Genomic DNA, 19,954 nt, shown 5'->3' on the forward strand with positions numbered 1-19,954 from the left:
TAGAACGCTTTCATCTAATAAAGCATATAAATTCAAGCTAAGGGAATTACTCCGGCTCTAGAGGTCACTGGGGCTAAGTCCATTGTGCCATTAGTCAGAGATGAGCAACATAACCTCAGTTTGGGGGAATTAGAAATATCACTAGGAAAATTTACTTTTCTTCTTCATTCTTACATTGTAAAAGATCTACTTTTTTCTTTTTTTAGGCCCAAGATTCATTCTATCAGTCAAGAAGAAAGTCCCATTCATTTGTTGTGAATGTTCTTGCTCAGGCTCTGTATGAATTGTTTTCTGGCACAGATGGTAAGTGAGGGATTGTAATCATGGAGTGTTAGAAGTGAAAGAGCTTTAGAGCTCTACTACATGCCTCATTTTACGGATGTGTAAGTAGAGACCACCTATAGCTAAGAAATGGCAACAGAGTCTTAGCTACCAGTGAAGTGTGTTTTTTCCACAATATACTTAGCATCAGTCCTTTGGTGAGTATAGGGGATATGGAGAAAAACCCTATTATTCTACAGATTTTATATATTGTGGGCTAAATCAGGTATCCTAATATAAAATGGTGCTGTGTGATTATAATGAAAGGGCAGACCCAATAGCGGGCCACCATATTATGTTATTGCTGCCCCTTTTCTGTAACTCTGTGATTATCCTCAGAGGAAAAGTAGAATGTAAGCTTCTTAAGGGCAGGGACTATTTTTGGTTTTGTAATTGTGTCCGAAGTACTTAACATAGTGTCTTGTATATAGTAGGCACTTGAAAAATGTTTGCTAATTTGAAAAAAGAGGAAATTTCTCTTCAAAGTCTGAGTCTCTGGGTTTTACTTTTCCCCCTTCTCTTGGGGTACCTTTTCCCCACCTTGTCCACTGCAAGACAGCAAATGCTTTTCATTAAAGCACATAAGCATTTTACCTACAGTGAGGAGCCTTTGAACACAAACTATGAACACATTAGGTAAATTACAAATATTCTGTATGATAAATTTGCATCAGTTTTGAACATTAATCAGTTGCCTACAGAAACTGTAATTTTCAACATCCTCCCAGATGGCCCTTATTCTTGGGGTCACAACTTTCCTTGGTAGGTTAACCCCTTTAAAGCTGCATATTTTCCTTCTCTGTCTCTGTGTCTGTCTGTCTCTGTCTTCTCATTTCTTTCCTCTCTTCTCTTCTTTCACCCCTCTCCCCCCACCTTCTTGGAAGAATCAAGCTCTTTTCACTTAGGGCCCTAAGTTTGTTTCTCAGGTTCAAGTCAAAATTACTCTGAACCTTGACAGTAACCCCAGAAATTCCTAGATCTGCTTATTCTTCTGTTCTTCCTTTCCCTGCTTTTCTATGAAGCAGTAATTTAAGGCCTTCATTCTTCTGCTCATCTTATTTTCTTCTCTGTTCTGAAACCATTGTTTTCTGTAAGTACCCATTTCCTTATATTTCCATCCTTTTCCACTCCACTCTTCCAGTAGGGGCAGCCATCCTTACATCTGAGATCATGGTCTCCACTTTCTGCGGAAGTCACATTTTCAGGCTTTGTCTTTCCTCAGAAACTATCCACATACAGAGTAGTGTATCTACAACTCAGTGTTTATTCAGTTTCTCAGTTGCCAGCGGGGCATGTCACACCTCAAATCTAAGTTTTTTTTCCTCCTAGTAGCATTGTATGGATTATATAAGAAAATCAACTTCATAAATAATTCTTTAGAAAAGTAAGTGGCTTCTTACATAGCAATTACATTCAAATGATCTTGGAATGGAAGGAGAGTTTATTTTGATGAGCAGTAAATGCATTTTTTACTAATTCTTGTCTGGATAACGTAGACTATAACATTTGCAGGAAGAATGGGTTAGTAAAATTGAGATTAGGAAAATTTTTCTATCTACAAGTTTTGATTATAATTAGATTACATTCTAATAAGGAATTCTGGCTTATCTTTAGCTTTTGAATATTGCTATTGTGTTGATCAATACATGAATATTTTGATTAAAGATAATTTTAAAATCATATTATAGAGACCCTGCATCAGTTAAGAAGAGCATGTTTCTGTTACTTCAAGCTTGGAGGACGATGTATTGCTGGTCCTGTTGGGTTGCTCTCTGTGTAAGTTGTGTAAATTTAAACTTACCACACAAATTAATCAAACATCTTATGGTTAGTTTGACTAGACAGTAATGTTTACTATGAATTATTCGTGATGTCCAGTTTTCCTTGCTGATACCTTTTGGCTGTATTTTTTGCTCACTAGCATCTTCATCAGGAGATGGGCAAGAACATTGAGAGAAAATCTGTGAGCAACTATTGTGGTAGAGGTTTTTAAATAAAACCTGTGACTGAGATGAAAGTTTTTGATTATTTGAGGTTTAATCCATACTATCCATTCTGTTGTTACCATTGTAATTAGATATTTTTAGAGTTAATTTTAACAAATGGGTGGAATCATAAAAAACATTAGGAATATTTAAAGTTCAGGTATTTCTAAGAATATGTTCCTAAAAAATTGGCTGGAAAATGAAACTATTAGGCCTTTTTCACTGATTAAAAAATTTGTCTTAAGTTTATATATGTTACAGTTTATATAAAGTTGTTACAGAAAAAGTTATCTTTGAGGTTCTATACCACTTAGCTGGTCTAGGTACAAGTCTTCAGGAGGATTTGTTCTCCATCCAGCTGTCGGGGGTTATAGAAGCTGGGAATCAAAGAATTATTTAAACTATAAAAGAGCTGCAGTGTTTTTTAAAATCAGGTTTCCCAAAACAAACCAGGTTATTATCATTAAGCTTGGAAAAAATAAGTGCTAAAACTCCTTTGAATTGGGAGAATAGCTGTTTAATTTAAAAGATGCAATCATAATTGATACCCTATTGAATTTTTAATAATGTTTAAATGACTAGGTCTTTCTAATATGTAATTTTTTTCGTTATAGATTGTCGCCTAATCCCATGACTCTACTTGGACATTTTTTTGCAGTAGCTTTGTATGCTGTTTACTTTTGTTTTAAGACAGAACCCTGGATTACAAAACCACGAGCCTTTTTCAGCAGTGGTGCTGTCTTTTACAAGGCTTGCTCTGTTATATTTCCTCTCATTTATTCAGAAATGAAATACTTACGTTAAACTTAAGGGAAGCCCATTGGAGAATGAGTACATGGAATTCATCAGGCCTTAAGAGACTTTGGGAGGACTTGTACTGCTGAATGCTATACTAACACACAGACACATGGGCAAGATGGGGATTAATTTGTTTTTGACCTTCTATGTGTGTAAACAGTTGTAAATAAATGTTTTGCTTTTGGAATTAAAATGAAGACTGTTAGATATCTAAAGAGAAATGGTTGTTAAATCACAAATCAGTTTTAAGTCCTGATAGCGAAAACATGTTTTCTTTTGGGATCCATTATGTTTAGTATGTGAAAACTATGCAAATAAACTAAATGATGATTGAAATCTTATGGCTTTGCTTCTTTTGGTTGGCATTTACATCTAAGCCTCAAGAAAATGGAAAAATAATGTTTTCCATAGATTCTAAAAAGTATAAAATTGGAGATCCCTGAGAACTCTTGTAGAGAAACATTGAAAAAAAGGATGAGCAAGCAATTTTAGGATTAAACTGCAATCCAGTTCATTTAGTTTGGCATTATAGCCAAACTTAGTGATGTCGGTCATTTTAAGAAAAAAAGTTTGAAAAATGGAAGAAATAATTATTTGTGGGACTATTTCAGTTGTTTATTTATTTTTACATTTGCTGTATCATTGAGTAACTGTAAATATGTGTTTAAACATATTTGACTCAATTGTGTCATGGCAGATAGGAACAGGGCAGTAGGGAGAGAACAGCCAGGGACACTATGGCATCATTCTGGACACTATAGAGATGAGAATAATGTTGCGGAGGTTTGGGGAAGGCAGACACAGTGACACACTGTGAGTAAAACTGAATTGATCCAACTGTTCTGGAAGACAATTTGGAATTCTATGAGAAAAGTTGTTAAGGTTTTCATATCCTTTGTTCACTATTAGCCATTACCTTTAGGAGACTAAGACGGAAGACCCACCCTCCTCACTTCCCTACACATCCATATTGATAAGTCCCCAGTGAGCAACTCTTAAGCACCTACTATGTTCCAACCCTGTGCTAAGCTCTGGGCCTGCAAAGAAAGACAGTCCCTGCTCTCATAGAGCTCACTGTCCCATAGGGAAGACAACATGCAAACAACCGTGTACAAAGAGGATAAATTGGAAATAATTACATCACTTTTTTGTAGCCTTCTGGATGCCCCAGGTGACACTGCATCCCTGGTCATCCTTTTCTCCTAACCCCTGACCCATTGGTCCCACAGGGGGTGTCAGAAAACCCTTTGCCACTTCTTGATCCAAATACCTTGTGTTTGTGTTATGTGTATTTGGTCTATATTTACATAGGTCCATGCAATCTTTGAAGATTAAGATTGTTTGACTTTTGTATTTCTGTTCCCACCACCTAGTCCAGTGCCTGATACATAATAAATGCTTAAATGCCCGCTGATGAATTTCTGTTACTCAGCATACCTGTCCTTCAGTGTTTACTATTTTCACCCAATAGATACTGGCCCCTAAGATACTTCCTCCTTTCTCAATGAGTTACTGCTAGGCTTAGGCTTCTCCATCCCAGCTCCTGTCCTTATTCAGGGGATTTCAACATACATGTTAATATTCCTTAGAACACCCTAATATCCCCTAGTCATGAACTTCTTTTCTACCCCATCTCAACTATGCATAGGGATGATCATACTACCCTTGATCTTACCATCATCTGTCATTTTCATCTGGAAGCCTCTAGTGTCTCGACCTCTAGATTCTGAGCTCTTTTGGGACACAGAATTGCGTTTCATCTAATGAGAGCTTAAACTTTGTTAGCCTTAGAACTCCTACCTTCTAGGAAATACAGTATCTGTCCCAAGCCTCTGTCTTACTAATCTCCATTGACTCCCATCATTTGACCTAGAGCTGGGCCACCATTTTAGCCTTGTCTTTCCCAAAATGTGCAGTCAGTCTTTCTTAATCTGACAGCTGTATGTGAAGGTCTGCCTTTTAAAAGAGTTAAAGAGGAATAAAGGTAGCACCTCAGCTGAGGCTTCTGTGTACCAGAGTGAGGAAGGCCAGGAGAGAGAAGAAACAGACCTGAAGCCAGGCCTTCAGGATGCAAGGCTATACAGCACCTGTTAGAGGCAAATGACCTCTACTTGTGTGTGTCTCATCCTCGTGTGCTCTTTGCATGGGTGCCCCTTCAAAACTCCTGCCCCAGCGTGGGTGAGCCCTTTGCACATACACTCATCTCATTGATAGTGTGTTCATTGGAGAGGGAATGTGCCCCGAGTGCATGGGGTAGGTATTCTATTTTTACTTTGCTATTGCACTGAACTATTTCATTTTGAAACAATCGTGTCCTCTTGATGCATCAAAGTGAACACGTCAGGCATCACAGCTGTTTTGAAGTAGATGCAGGCCCACAAAATACTTTGAACCTAAGGTTGTTTTTCAGGGTGCCTCAGGTGCTACCAAATTATATCCCTCCCCTGTTGAATGTAAACTTGAGGGTAGGGTCCCCATTTTTCAGGCCTTACTCTTAAGGCTTAATAAATGTTGAATAACATGATTAGAATGAGAAATGTGGAGTGGGAGGGTTGGATAAGATGGTCTCTGAGGTCCTTTCTAATTCCAAGATCTACAAATCTTACAAAACAGAGTCCATCACAATGGAGTAGAATGAAGAGTCCTAGATTTGGAATCCAGGGATGGGAGTTCAAATTCATCTCTGCCAAAGTGACTTTGGGCAGGTTATTTAATCTTCATGGCCTTCATTTATCTGTAAAATAAGACACTTGTTCAGTCATGTCCAACTCTTCGTGACCCCATTTGGGGTTTTCGTGGCAAAGATACTGGAGTGATTTGCCATTTCCTTCTGCTCATTTTACGGATGAGGAAACTCAGGCAAACAGGGTTAAGTGATTCATCCCGGGTCACACAGCAAGTTAGAATCTGAGGCTGAATTTAAACTGAGTTTTCCTGATTCTAAGCCCAGGACTCTTTATCTATCCACTGTGCCATCTAGCTGCCTCCCAAAATAAGAGGCTTAAGCTAGATGAACTTTGAGTTCTCTTTAAACTCTAAATATATAATCCTCTGATTATATGTGAATAGCAGTGAAAGAAATGCCTAGTATTCACAGGAAAAAAAAGAATGGTATAAAGAGAGGTAAAGAACCTTTCCTCATATTTTACTGGAAAAAAAAAAGTGAAACCATTTTTGAGAGCTCCTCCCTTCTTCATCTCACACCAACCAGATGTTTTCTGTCTGTCTTATTCACCTCTGTCTCACATGAAGAGGCGGCCCTCCTCCTTGCCAAGGTCCACATGCACAGATGATCCCATTCCATCCTGTCTCCTCCAGTAAATTGCCCCTTCTGTCATCCCCACTCTCACACTTATCTTCAGTCTATCCCTGTCTACTGGCTTCTTCTTTACTGCCTACAAACATGCCAATGTCTCCCCATCCTCAAAAAAAAGAAAAAACCCTCACTTGATCCTTCCATTTCTAACTTGCCCCATGTCTCTCTTTCCTTTTGTGGTTACACTTTAGACCAACTACAGTAGATGTCTCCACTTCCTCTCCATTCCTTTCTCCTTAACTCTATAGTCTGCTTCTGACATCATTCCACCGAAACCACTCTCTCCAAAATCACTAATGATCTCCTAATTGCCAGATCTAATGACCTCTTCTCAATCCTCATCCTTCTTGACCTCTCTGCAGCCTTTGACATTGTTGATCACTCTCATTGATAACTCTCTTCTCCCTGGATCTTTGGGACACTACTCTCTCCTGATCTTCTTTTTACCCGTCTGACCATTCCTTCTCAGTCTCCTTTGCTGAATTCTCATCCAGGTCACACCCAGTACCCACGAATGTCCCACAGGGCTCTGACCTGGGTCCTCTTTTCCCTCAATGCTATTTCACTTAGCGATCTCATTGCTTCTCATGGATTCAATTATTATCTCTAAAGAATTAATTATATTATTTCTCTCTCTTTTTTTTTTTTTTTTTGCTTAGGCAGTTGGGGTTAAGTGACTTGCCCAGGGTCACACAGCTAGTAAGTGTCAAGTGTTTGGTCTGAGGTCGGATTTGAACTCAGGTCCTCCTGACTTCAGGGCCAGTGCTCTATCCACTGTGCCACCTAGCTGCCCCAATTATATTTCTGAAGAATCTGAATGCAGATTTTGCATAAACTTTAAAAACTTCATTATTCTTTTTTTTGGTCTGACTTCTTTTGCAAGATGACTAGTATGGAAATGTTTTGCATGAGTACATGTATAATCTGTATCAAATTGCTCGCTTTCTCAGAGAGGGAGAGAATTTGGAACTCAAAATTTTGAGGAACAAATGTTAGTTTTTGTTTGCATATAATTGAGAAAAAATTTTTTTAATTTAAAAATTTTTTTTTTTAATTTTTAAAAAACCAATTATCATCTCTATGTTAGTGATTCTCAACACTACTTATCCAGCCCTAACCTCTCTGTTGACCTCTCCAGCTGCCTATTGGACAACTCAAATTGGATATCTAGTAGACATCTTAAACTCAACACGTCCAAAACTGAACTCATCATCTTTCTACCCAAACCCTCCCTGCTTCCGAACTTCCCTGTACCTATCAAGGGCACCACCATCCTCCAAGTCCTCCCCCAAGCTCACAACCTAGGTGTCATCCTTGACTCCTCATTATCTCGTCACCCCCTATATCCAATCTGCTGCCAGGTCCTATCTCTGCTGGTTCTAGCTTTGTAATATCTCTTGCATACATTCCTTTCTTTCCTCTGAAACTACCACTGCCCTGGTGCAGGCCCTCATCATTTCATGCCTGGACTACTTATTGTAATAGCCTACTGATTAGTCTGCCCACCACAAGTTCTCTCCCCATTCCAACCCATCCTCCACTCAGCTGACAAGGTGATCTTCAAACAGAGCATGTTTACTTCATCACCTCTTCCCCTTTGCTCCCACTCAATAAACTCCAATGGCTTCCTAGCACCTCTAGAAACAAATATAAAACCTGACATTCAAAGCCCTTCATAACCTAACGTCCCCCCCTTTCCAGTCTTCTTATACCTTATGCTCCTTTACATGATCTTCGATTCAGTGACACTGGCCTCCCTACTATTCCTCAAACAAGACATTCCATCTCCTGATTCTGGACTGGCTGTCCCCCTCGCATAGAATTCTTTACCTCCTCATCTCCGCTTCCTGGCTTACCTGAAGTCACAGCTAAAATCCCACCTTCTACAAGAAGTCTTTCTCGACTTGTATGATCTGGTACTGAGTGAACTGACTGTTGTACACAATAACAGCTACGTTGTGTGATGACTAATAGTGATAAACTTAACTCTTTCCAGCAATACAAGGATCTAAGACATCTCCAGAGGCCTCATGATGAAAAATGCTGTCCACATCCAAAGAAAAAACTATGGAAGTTGAATTGCTATTTTTTTTCTCTTCTGTTGAGTTTTGTTTCCTCTTTCTGATGGTTCCTCCTATTGGTTTTAATTTTCACTTACAACATCACTAATGTGAAAATATGTTTAAGAAGAATGTAAATGTATAGCCTATTTCAGATTGTGTGCTGTCTTGGGGAGGGTGGTGAGGAGGAAATGGGAGAAAAATTTTAAACTCAAAAGCATATGGAAGTGATTATTGATAAATCAAAATAAACTAATTTTTTAAAAAAGAAGTCTTTATTCCTCTTAATTCTAGTTCCTTCTCTCTGTGGATTATTTCCAATCTATCCTGTCTATAGCTTGTTTATACATAATTATTTACATGTTTCCCCCATGAGAATGTGAGCTCCTCCAGGGCAGGACTGTCTTTTACCTTTCTTCCGTCTTAGTGCTTAGCACAGTACCTGGCACACAGTAGGTGCTTATTAAATGTTTGAGAACAATACTTCAAGATCTAAATGCATTTACACACACACACACACACACACACCCCTACATTCCAAATAAGGAAAATAAAGTAGACTTGAGATTTTAATGGAAAAAGAGAAAGTTAGTGAAATGGTGACTCATGACTTACATATGGCAATGGAAAGGCTGTTGTTGTTTGCCCTTCCTTCTCAAAGAGGGCTAATGACAACAGGAGGATGGTGTCTTGACTTGTACGTGAATTGCCTTTATGTGAGACAGGGCTGTGCAAAGTCACCAGCCTCACTTTCTCCTCTGGAGCCATCTGGGTCCAGTGGCAAGATATAGATCAGAATCACTGGAAGGTGGCCCCCATGGAAAGGGTATACCTGTTCAAAAGAAGAATAAATCATTAGAATCCTTTAAGGTTTGCAAAGCACTTTACATACATTATCACATTTAAGCCTGATAATATTAGGTATTTATCTGTCAAAATCCAAAAATCTGAAAGAGGGGCATGGAAACACCAACAGAGTGTTTGTGTGAGGATAAAAGGAGGGAAAAGCAAATGTTATAACTGTTCAGTCAGATGGACATCATTTGTTAGTGACTCTCAGGAAAGTTGGGCAGCTAGGTGGCACAATGGATAGAGCAATTCTGACAAGTATGACATCAAATGGGAAAGGGAAGGTGGTAGTGAGAATGTGGAAGGTCTTAAATTTTGGACTGAGATATCTATTTTATCTGATGCAATAGGGAGCTAGTGAAGGTTTTAGAGGTGAATGACATGGTCAGACATGTGCTAACTTTGGCCCCTGTGTGCAAGATGGATTGGAGACAGAAGAAACTAGAAGCAGAAAGATCAATTAGTAGACTATTATACAGGTGAAAAGTGGTAAGGCAAGCAGGGTAGTTTTGAAAGTAATGTGTACAATTTATTACATAATTTTTTTAGCAAGTGGTATGAAATGGAGATTCATGGTTTTATATAGAATCCTCTTTTTATGTTCCTCTGTGTATATGGAGGTGCTCTTTTTGGGAGTGTTTTAGTTAAATAAAGCACAATTAAAGAATAAATCAAAGAGACAATTTAAAAAAGGAAAAGTGATGAGGGCATGAACTAAGGTTGATGGTTGAGTAGAGAAAAAGGGATAGATGTAAGAGATGTTTGTTATGGAAGTAGGACTGACCAAAAGACCCTGACATATTGGATATGGAGGTGAAAGAGAAGAAAGAGTCAAGGATTACTCCAAGTTATGTGCATGGGTGTCTGGTAAGGTGGTACTCCCATTAGATAAAGGAAAATTTGAATGAAGGGATGATTTAAATAGGATGATAATGAATCATTTTGAATATGTTGAGTCTGAGATCCCTCCTACCAGGTATTCAGGAGGAAATATTCTGCAGTTGATGACAATATGGGGCTGGAGTTCAGGAGAGAGATTAAGGGTTGTTGCTGCTGCAGGTGCTGCTGCTGCTGCTGCTGCTGCTGCTGATGGTGCTTGTGGTAGTGTAAGTGTGTGAATGGGGTGATCAAGGGAGAGACTGTAGAAACAGAAGAGAAAAGAGTAAAAGGAAAAGAAAAATATAAGGTAATAGCTTGAGGGGCTGGCATGGTCAAGTGAACGTTTTTAAAGGATGGGGTAGACCTTAGCATACTTGCCAGGATTAACAATGATACAGGTAAAAATGAGAAAGAAGTGATGATAAATGGGGCAAGTTTTTGGAGAAAATGGGAAAATACGAGAGGGGATGGGATTAAGGGGAAAGAAAGAAAAAGAAGGAGGGAAAGAGATAGAAAGGAAGGAAGGTAAAGAAAGAAAAAAGAAAGGAATATAGGTAGATAAATTGATAGATAGATAGATAGGTAGAGCGAGCATTTGTTAATGCTTGGGATACAAATACCAGCAAAATGAAAGACAGTCCCCACCCTCAAGGAGCTTACATTCTAGAAGGGAAGATGATGATCAGATACAGGCAGGATGGAGGAGGTACCTATAAAAGGGTAAGAGGGAGAAGTCCAGCAAGTTGGGAGAGGAACTTAGAGAGCAGTGAGCATGCTGACTCAGGTGCTCCCCCAAATAGAGGCACAAGCAGAGGGTTTGTTGGCCTTTGTAAGGAGTGCAGTAATTTCTTCCTCATACACAACAGGAAAGGAGGATTCTACTCTAAAATAAATGTTGAGGAATTTTGAGGTGTGGAGTAGGGGAGATGAGGAAGCTCACAATAAATACTCCATTATCAGTGCAGTAGAACGCACTCATCTGGAATGGTTTGAGGAGCTGTTGCTGTTGACTTAAAGAGAGAAGAAAAGGTTTTGAAAAACTGCTGAGGGGTGTGAGATTGAGAATCAATTTCATTTCTTCAGGGGTCAATCCAGGAAGAATAAAAGGACTGCCATGTAGCAGTGAGCTCACAGATGAGATTCTATAACGTCAATTTGTAGTGAACCAAGTTAGCAAGGTATGAGCAGCACCAGGAGGGCTTAGCAGTTGTGCAGCAGGAGTGGAGAAGGCAGATTTTGGGGGTAATCCAGTATTGAAGTGGATAATAGTAGGGGAAGAGGATAGGCAAATCGATTGATCTGTATCTGTATATCTCTATAGATTATATATATATATATACCTATATATGTCTGTATATCTAATATATAGAATATTATAATTATACCAGATATATCTATAATCTATATAATACAAGTAAATCTGTGTTACAAGCAAATCAATATCTATAATCTATATATTACAAGCAAATCAATAGATATATGTCTATAATCTATATAGGTACATGTATCTATATAGATTATCTATATATACACACACACATATATACATATATAATTGAAATGATTAAGTATAGAGTTAGATTGTCAAGGGAAGAAAGTGATATCAGAGTAGCAGTGATGGCCTGGAAGAATAGGGTGGGGTGGACGGTGAGGGTCAATGAGGCATAGGAGAGATGAAAGGTCAGTAAATGATGATAAAAGAATTCTATATTCTTTTCTTCCCTTATTTTTAATTACACATATGTATAGCATATAAAGCACTATATAAGCTTATCATTATTATTATTATTATCATTATTACTCATGCCTACCACTCCACAGTCTCTTTCTGTATCATCGTCAATGATGCATCCTTTAACCATAGGGGTCACTCCTGGCTATTGGTCTTTCTCTAAAACCACTCTCCCTTAACGACCTTATCGGCAGTACTTATAGATTCAATTATCCTCTTTATTTGTATGACTACCAGATCTATGTCTCCAACTTTGTTGAACTCCAGTCTCCACCTACATCTACACCACTCAGCCTTCGCCTGGTAACAAATATATACAGCCTAGGGGAAAAGTCAATATAGTGACCAGCTCTGAAAATGTATATTTCATGATCTGCATGAGTCCATTACTTTTCTGTCAGATGTGGTAGGCATTTCTTAAAAAATCAGTCTTGTGATTGTTTCTCTGAATTCATCATATTTCATATTCCTTAGAGGATGATAAAATTCTGTTACTGTTCATTTATCACAGTTTGTCCAGCCATTCCCCAACTGATGGGCACTTCTTTTGTTTCCACTTTTTTACTGTTATAAAAGTGCTTGCCGATTCTTGCTTTGGCAATAGTAATCAAATAGTTTCTAGCATTGCTTCTGGAAAGGGTATGTGTTCTCTTCATTTGCCTGCAAGGCGCTCAGTTCTTCCTTGGAAACTAAGGTCCCATTGGGCTAGGTATCTAGCACTAAGCAACAGTTAACCTTTGCTCAGAATGTGAAATGGCCAATTTGCCTGAATCCACTCCGCCCTCATCCTTCATATTGGCATTGAGGTCACAGTGCTGGAGGATAAAATTAATTCCAGCATTAGAGCAGCAGATGTAAATGTCAAACCATTCTGACCTGGTTTATTTGCAAGGACCCTGTCCAATGTCAACACTGAAATTCTCATCTGTAATGTCAAAGTTGCAAGACCTGTCTAGTAGCTGATGCTGCCCCTGCTGAGGAGATTGCTAATGTAGCTGCCAAGCAGGAAAAGAAAGAAAAATATGCAGATTCAGATGACATGAGCTTTGTTGTTTGTTGTTTTGTTTTTTTACTTAAATTTGCAACATGTTAAATACAAATCTTCACTCAAAAAAAATGTAATAGCCTACTTCTCCACTCATATTCTAAGACTCCACAGACCCAAATTCCCTTCCCTAGCACCCAGCCCCCTAGATATCATAAGAATACAAACACCTGAAGGATAGGACAGGGGCTGTTTTACTTTTTTCATAAAACCAGCTCTGAGTTTTATTTATTAGTTCAATAGTTTTCATAATTTCAATTTTATTAATCTCTCCTTTGGTTTTCAGAATTTCTAATTTGTGTCTTACTTTTTTTCATGTGGCCTTGCTTAGCATAGTGCCTAGCACATAGTAGCTTTTTTTTTAAAAAATAGCCATTTATTCAGCAGGTTTCCTGCGTTTCTCTGACCTGCATTATTTAATAGTCTTCACAGGTTGCTACAAATCCTCATACAATTTCTTATGACACAATTACATTGCATCATATTCTTGTGTCATAATCAGCCATTCCCCCAGTCGATGGTCTTGCTACTGGAGTGCTGCTCTGAATATTTAGTTATATATGGCACCTTTCTGTCAGTGTGGTATGGTAGAGATAATGCTGAATTTGGAGTCAGACGTCCTGGGTTCAAATCCAGGCTCTGCTGTTTACTACCTGCATGACCTTGGACAGTCACACTCTCTGGGTTTCAGTTTCCTTCTCTTTTGAGGGCTCTTTCAGCTCTAATCCCATATCCCATGATCCTCTGCAGTGGAATCCTATCCTATGTAAGGGTCAGGTTCTAAAGTCAGTGCCCAAGGAGCAGACTCTGTGTAATAAGTCAAAATTACCCTTGAAAATCCCTGAAATGCTCCAGAATGGCCCACGAAGTGTCCTTCAACAGTTAAAACTGAAAAGGGAGTAGGGTCTCTTTAAAACAAGGCAGTCTGAGTCTGAGAGCCGATGGATCTGAGATGGCTGCTACAGAAAGAACTGAATGTTTGTGTTTTTCACATACACAGCTAAATTGTTGAGAGAGGAGAGAACCAGGACTTTTACTCAAATAGAAGAAAGCCAGTGCAGTTAAAAAATTAGTTGGCAGAAAAACTGACAATTCAGCTCTGAAACACACTGAACCGTCACACAGTAAAACGAGAAGCTTTGAGACACCGACAGTGGAGACAACTGAAGGTAGATTTTGTTTTTCACAAACCCCAGGCAGCTCTCCACGAGTCCCAGAGAAAATGATTACCCATTTTGGTAGACGAGGCTGCTCCTCAGGTGCCCCCTCCCCAGATGAAATCCCGGGGCTGGTCCCAGCTCCTCCCTTCCCCTTTAAGAAAACACCAAGATGAAAAATACCTTAGAAAGTGCTTCACAAAGACATGTGACTATATTAAACTGTGATCACGCCACTAGAGAACTGTTTCTTCTTTCTTCTCAACAAAGCCAGATGGGGCACAAGGAAGTCAAAGGAAACAGGAGTAAGGGTGGGGCCTTCTACCTGACCAGGCATATTAGGAAGGCCAACTGAGGCTGTCCCTTCTCATTACTTAAGCAGAATGGATAGACTGTCAGTGAGTAGAAGAAAAGATTCTAGAATGGTACTCAATGGCAAGATGAGCATACTAAAAGGGGGAAGGGAATAAGCATTTATTAAACACCTACTATATGCCAGGTACCAAGCCAAGTATACTTTACAAACATTATTTTATTTGATACAACAGCTCCAGGAGGTAGGTGCTATTATGATCCTCATTTTGAAGCTGAGGAAACTGAGGCAGATGGAGGGAAAGTGGCTTGTTCAGGGTTACATAGCTAGAAGTGTCTGAGGCTGAATTTGAACTCAGGTCTTTTGACTTCTGGAACAACACTCTATCCACTGAGCTACCTAGCTACCTTTAAAGAGGAATATGTGGATTGAGATCAAGTAAAGAAAAAGCATATTCATGTCTCCCATTTCAGGCTGAGCCTGGAGCACTGAAGGGAAAGCAGTCCCTGTTCATTATTTAAATTATTACAGTTTAACCCTTTTAACTGAGAAACTCTTGTCCTGGAGATCCTGCTGTTCTGATTGGTAAGTGATTCACCAGATTCACTCTTTCTGGTTTTGTTTTGTTTTTTTTGGTGAGGCAATCGGGGTTAAGTGACTTGCCCAGGGTCACACAGCTAGTAAGTGTCAAGTGTTTGGTCTGAGGCCAGATTTGAATTCAGGTCCTCCTGACTCTAAGACCAGCGCTCTATTCACTGCACCACCTACCTGCCTCTACTCCACCTTTTCTTAAAGGCTTTGCAATTTTTCTAGATCATGAGGAGGAACTTGCTAATATCACCCAGACACTTGGAAATATGGTCAGGGAGACCTCTCAGTCACTCCTTGAGCTCTAGGAATCTCTTAATTCTCTGGTCAATGTGGTCCTTGACAATCAAATGGCCCTAGATTATCTTTTGGCCTCTGAAGGAGGAGTCTGTGCTGTTGCTAATGCATCTTGTTGTCTGTGCTTCAATAATTCATATCAGGTTGAGCTCAGGACTGAAAAAATACGTGAGAAGCCAGGAAGGATGAAGGAACTGCATCATGACCTAATCTCTGGTGGCACCACCTCCACCTGGGGCTCTTGGTTACTTTCTATTCTATCTCCCTTTTTAACTTCCCTTCTCATTCTTTTCCTCCTTTTACTATTTGGCCCTTGTATATTAAATCTCTTGGTCTGCTTTGTCTTCTCCAGCCTGACCTCTTCAACTTCCAGACAAGCAGCAGGAGAAACCTGAGCCCCCGATTGCGATAATACATCCCCTTGACATGGCTCATGTGCAGTTTACACCCGTCTTCCCCATCCCCTTTGGGATCGCTGAGGCAGGGACATCTCTATGCTCCTTGTCAGTTTGAAGACGCTACAGAAGCCGAGACCTTTATCCCTTTTCCTAATGAATTTGGACCCCAGCTCTTTGAGGGGAGAGTGATAGAATCCTAGCCACTGCCCCCAGACTCAATATTACAACTTTCTCATATGCCTCACTGCCTCACTAGAATAGCAGGTGTGCCCATGTTCTCAAACACATCATCTACTTAGCCTCAGACAGCACCACAATAGCCAGCCTATCAGAAAGCAACACCAACAGGACATGGACCAGGATGTTTGACCACTAAATCACAGCCTAAGTGGACATTGCACAGTACTAGCAAAGAATTGTCTTAAGGTGAACTTATGACCTAGAAAGGTTTATCATAATACCATTATCATACATAAATGTGTCCCCCCACTCTGCAATGGGTTTTTCTATGCCTTATGGGTAATGATGTGTACTGTTTCACTAAGGTGAGGACCCTTCCTCATTTTAATAAACTCTTCTTCTATTTTAATAATCATATATTCTGCAATGCATATTCATATATTCTGTTATGTAATTAGCTTCATTCATTCTGTAAAATTCCCTATCCTATTCTGCCAAGGGGCCTGTTTCTTCTTGGAGCACAGCCCTCTTTCTGAGAGGCATAATTCTCAATAGATGCTTTTTCTTGGTTTTGAGATGGTCTGAATCTGTGAATTCTTTTGAGACAACCTTAAAACCTGCCTTGAACTTCAACACTATCAATTCATATCTCCAAGAACACTGACTATATTAGTATGCCATCTTCCCACAGTCTCTCCACCAGTGAATATTTTCATCTTTTACCATTTTTACCAATTTGATGAATGTGAGATGATATCTCAGAATTGGTTTAATTTGTATTCATCTTATTAATAATCAATTAATAAACATTTATTAATTGCCTACTATGTGCCAGGCACTGTGCTAAGCAGTAGAGACATACACAAAAGAGGCAAAAGACAGTCCCTGCCCTCAAGGAGCTTACAATCTAATTGAGGAGATAACATGTAAGCAAAATATACAAAGCAAACTATATACAGGATAAATAGGAAATAATTAACAGAGGGAAGGCAGTAGAATTAAGAGGGATTGGGGGAAAGTTTTCTGTATCAGGTTGGATTTTAATTGGGGCTTAACTATTTGGAGTATTTTTTAAATATTGTTGACAGTTTGCATTTCTTCTTTTGAAAACTGTTGATTCATATCTTTGAATCACTTATCTAGCTGTGTGACCCTGGGTCAGTCATTTAATCTGTCTGCCTCAATTTCCTCTGCTGTAAAAATGGGGATGAGAGCACCTGCCTTCCAGGGTTGTTGTGAAAATCAATTGAGATATTTGTAAAGCACTTTGCATAGTACCTGTCCCATAGTATGGACTTAATAAATGCTTGTGATCCCTTATCTTTTGGGGAATGGCTTTTAGATTTAGAGATTTGTGTCAATTTCTTAAAGATTTTGCATGTCATACTTTTATCAGAGATGCTTAATTTAAAAATCTTTTCCCCATTTATAACTTCTCTTTTTATTCTGGATGCATGGAATCATTCATGCAAAGATTTAAAATTTTATGTAATCAAAATGGTTTGTCTTTTGCCTTTATACCTTGTCTGGGTGTAAATTCTCCCACTAACCAACGTTGTAAAACAAACAAACAAACAAACAAAAACAACCTTCCACTCTTCTGTAAGTTTTTTCTTTTTTAAGATGTGATTTTTTTCATATTTAGATAATTTATCCACTTGGAATATTTTGTGGAATATAAGATATTAGTCTTCTCTAAACCTATTTTCTGCCAAACTGCTTGCTAATATTCCCAATAATTTTTGTCGAATAATTCTTTTCCACGTGTTTTGTGTCCTTGCGTTAATGAGACCTCAGGCTGTATCTGTTTGCTTCTAAGTTTTGGTTATCTACTCTATTCTATTCCTTTGTTTTTCTGTTTTTTAACCAATCGCAAATAGTTTTTGTTGTTTTTTAAATGTACTTCATTTTTTTTTCAGTGAATGAAAATCCATCTTTTCTCCCTCCTATCTCTTCTCCCTTCTACCATCAAAAAAGGAAAAACAAAATCCTTGTGACAAATATACATTGTTGTTATTGTTAAGTTGTTTTTCAGTTATGTCTGACTCTTCATGACCCCATTTGGGTTTTTCTTTGCAGAGATATTACAGTGGTTTGTCATTTACTTCTTCAGCTCATTTTACAGATAAGGAAACTGAGGCAAACAGGGTTAAGTGACTTGCCCAGGATCACACAGCTAGTAAGTGTCTCAGGCCAGATTTGAACTCAGGAAGATGAGTCTTTCTGACTCCAGGCCTGGCACTTCTAGCTGCACCAATTAATGGGGAAGGCAACATGCAAACCACTATGAACAAGGAAGATATATACAGGATAAATTGGAGATAATCTCAGAGTTGAAGGCACTAAGATAAAGGAAGACTAGAAGAGGACTCTTGCAGAAGGTGGGACTATAGAGCTGATGTTTGAAGAAAGCCAGGGAAGCAAGGAGATGGAGATGAGGAGAGGGAGGCGTGGGGGCCAGCCAGTGAAGACATTTGGAGTCAGGAGATGGAGGGTTTAAATTCTGCTGCTATCCATTGAAATTTGAGGGTCACTTCTATAACACCAAACATTGAAATAGGAATTCTGAGGATGTCACTGTTTGATGAATTAAAGTGAACGAGGTCATGTGTTGTGTTTATTTTCAGAATGTACTCTCAAATAATTTAAAATCCCTTGAAATTTTTGTATTTATTAATTTGGTAGTAGCTAAGTCTTAAATTAGTCAATTTAAAAAAGCTTCAATTGAACAAAAAGTAAGTATTCTAGACGTCGTGTCATGCAAGAAATAGTTGAAGAAGTTAAGGATGCAGAAGTGAAGACTAAGTGGAAATTTTTCAAACACTTGAAGAGCTGTCATTAGGTTTCTCAGTTCTGGTAACAAATGACCAAAGAGTTGCAAAGGTTTTGCAAGCACTGTTAATTCCAAAAATACCAAAGAGGTCACACAGGTTAAAAGCAAAAAGCTTTCTTTATTCTGCTGGGGGAGAGAAATTCAACACGTGTTGGGCCTCCTCTAGTAGGAGATCCGAGGCAGTGGGGCTAGCCCTTGATTTACGTATTTGTGGCTACACAAAGACTCAAACAGTATAGTGCAGCAACAGTAGTGAGGCAGAACAGCAACAGTGAGGCAAGGTTGTCTAGTGACAAGAAGCGGATTCATAGGAGGGGCTTCGTGTCTGGGCCTGTCGGTGCTTGCCAGAGACCAGGGACCATCGGTTCTATGATCTAGCTGCAGTGGTGTTCATCCAGAGGGTGAATGCAAGGGATTGTTGTTATGCCAAGCTCAGGGCATAGTTGCCTGCTAGGCCTTAGCTCTGGAAAACAGAGTGTCTCCTAACAGTAAAAAGAGAGGAGTAAAAAGAGAGGGGTGGTCTTGGATCCTGACAGGTGGGATAAGAATAGATTTCTTGTTTTGCTGCAGAGGAAAGGATTAGAACCAATCAATATTGCAGATTTCAGGAATTGTCGTAAGAATTCTTAATTTAGGGTTTGGGGCCATTTTTTTTGTCTAGGTTATTTGGCTGGCTGAAATTTGTTCCAAGGATTGTTAAAAATCTAATCTCAAATAACTAAGAAGCCAAAAGGGAGTTAGGACTTCCTAAAGTATTTTAATTTGTTTTTTTTGGGGAAGGAACCCCCTGGATCCAACCCTGTGCTTGTTTTTGTAACATGTTAAATCTCTCTTCTCAATTAGCCCACTGTGAACTCTTAACCTTGGAAACTTCACTTTAATGTGACTAGGTCTATGTGCCTTTATGACCTGCAAGGATGTAGGAGATTGTTGTCCTTCTAACACAATTGTGATCTATATAAGCTTTGTGAGAACACCAATCGGGTGTTGCGCTATTTTTCTGAGCTCTGAACCCATGCTTGACCATAATAAAACCCAGGTTTTCACCTTGGAAGCTATGCATTGTGAGTGTGATTTGGTAGCAGTTATCTATCATGTAAATTTGGTGGGAATATTTTTCTCGTAGTAGAGCTTTGTAACAATCTCTGTCCAATAATGGAACCTGAAATAACAAAATCCGTCTCCCCATCATTAGAAACACGC

At 39.0% G+C, this 19,954-nt stretch overlaps 1 protein-coding gene across 1 annotated transcript in view; it reads left to right on the forward strand.

Moving 5' to 3' along the window:
- The window catches only part of LOC114030696 (squalene monooxygenase-like), a 34,922-nt gene extending 31,482 nt beyond the window's left edge, over positions 1-3,440 (forward strand). The window contains exons 9-11 of the mRNA XM_027845565.1: positions 207-303; positions 2,010-2,097; positions 2,921-3,440. Of these exons, the coding sequence (XP_027701366.1) occupies positions 207-303; positions 2,010-2,097; positions 2,921-3,110 (375 nt within the window). The 3' untranslated portion in view covers positions 3,111-3,440. The remainder of the gene's footprint in view (positions 1-206; positions 304-2,009; positions 2,098-2,920) is intronic.
- The last annotated feature ends 16,514 nt before the right edge of the window (positions 3,441-19,954 follow it).

The sequence above is a fragment of the Vombatus ursinus genome, unplaced genomic scaffold (assembly GCF_900497805.2).
Source record: "Vombatus ursinus unplaced genomic scaffold, bare-nosed wombat genome assembly UNPS02014973.1, whole genome shotgun sequence".
In the NCBI taxonomy this organism is placed as follows: domain Eukaryota; kingdom Metazoa; phylum Chordata; class Mammalia; order Diprotodontia; family Vombatidae; genus Vombatus; species Vombatus ursinus.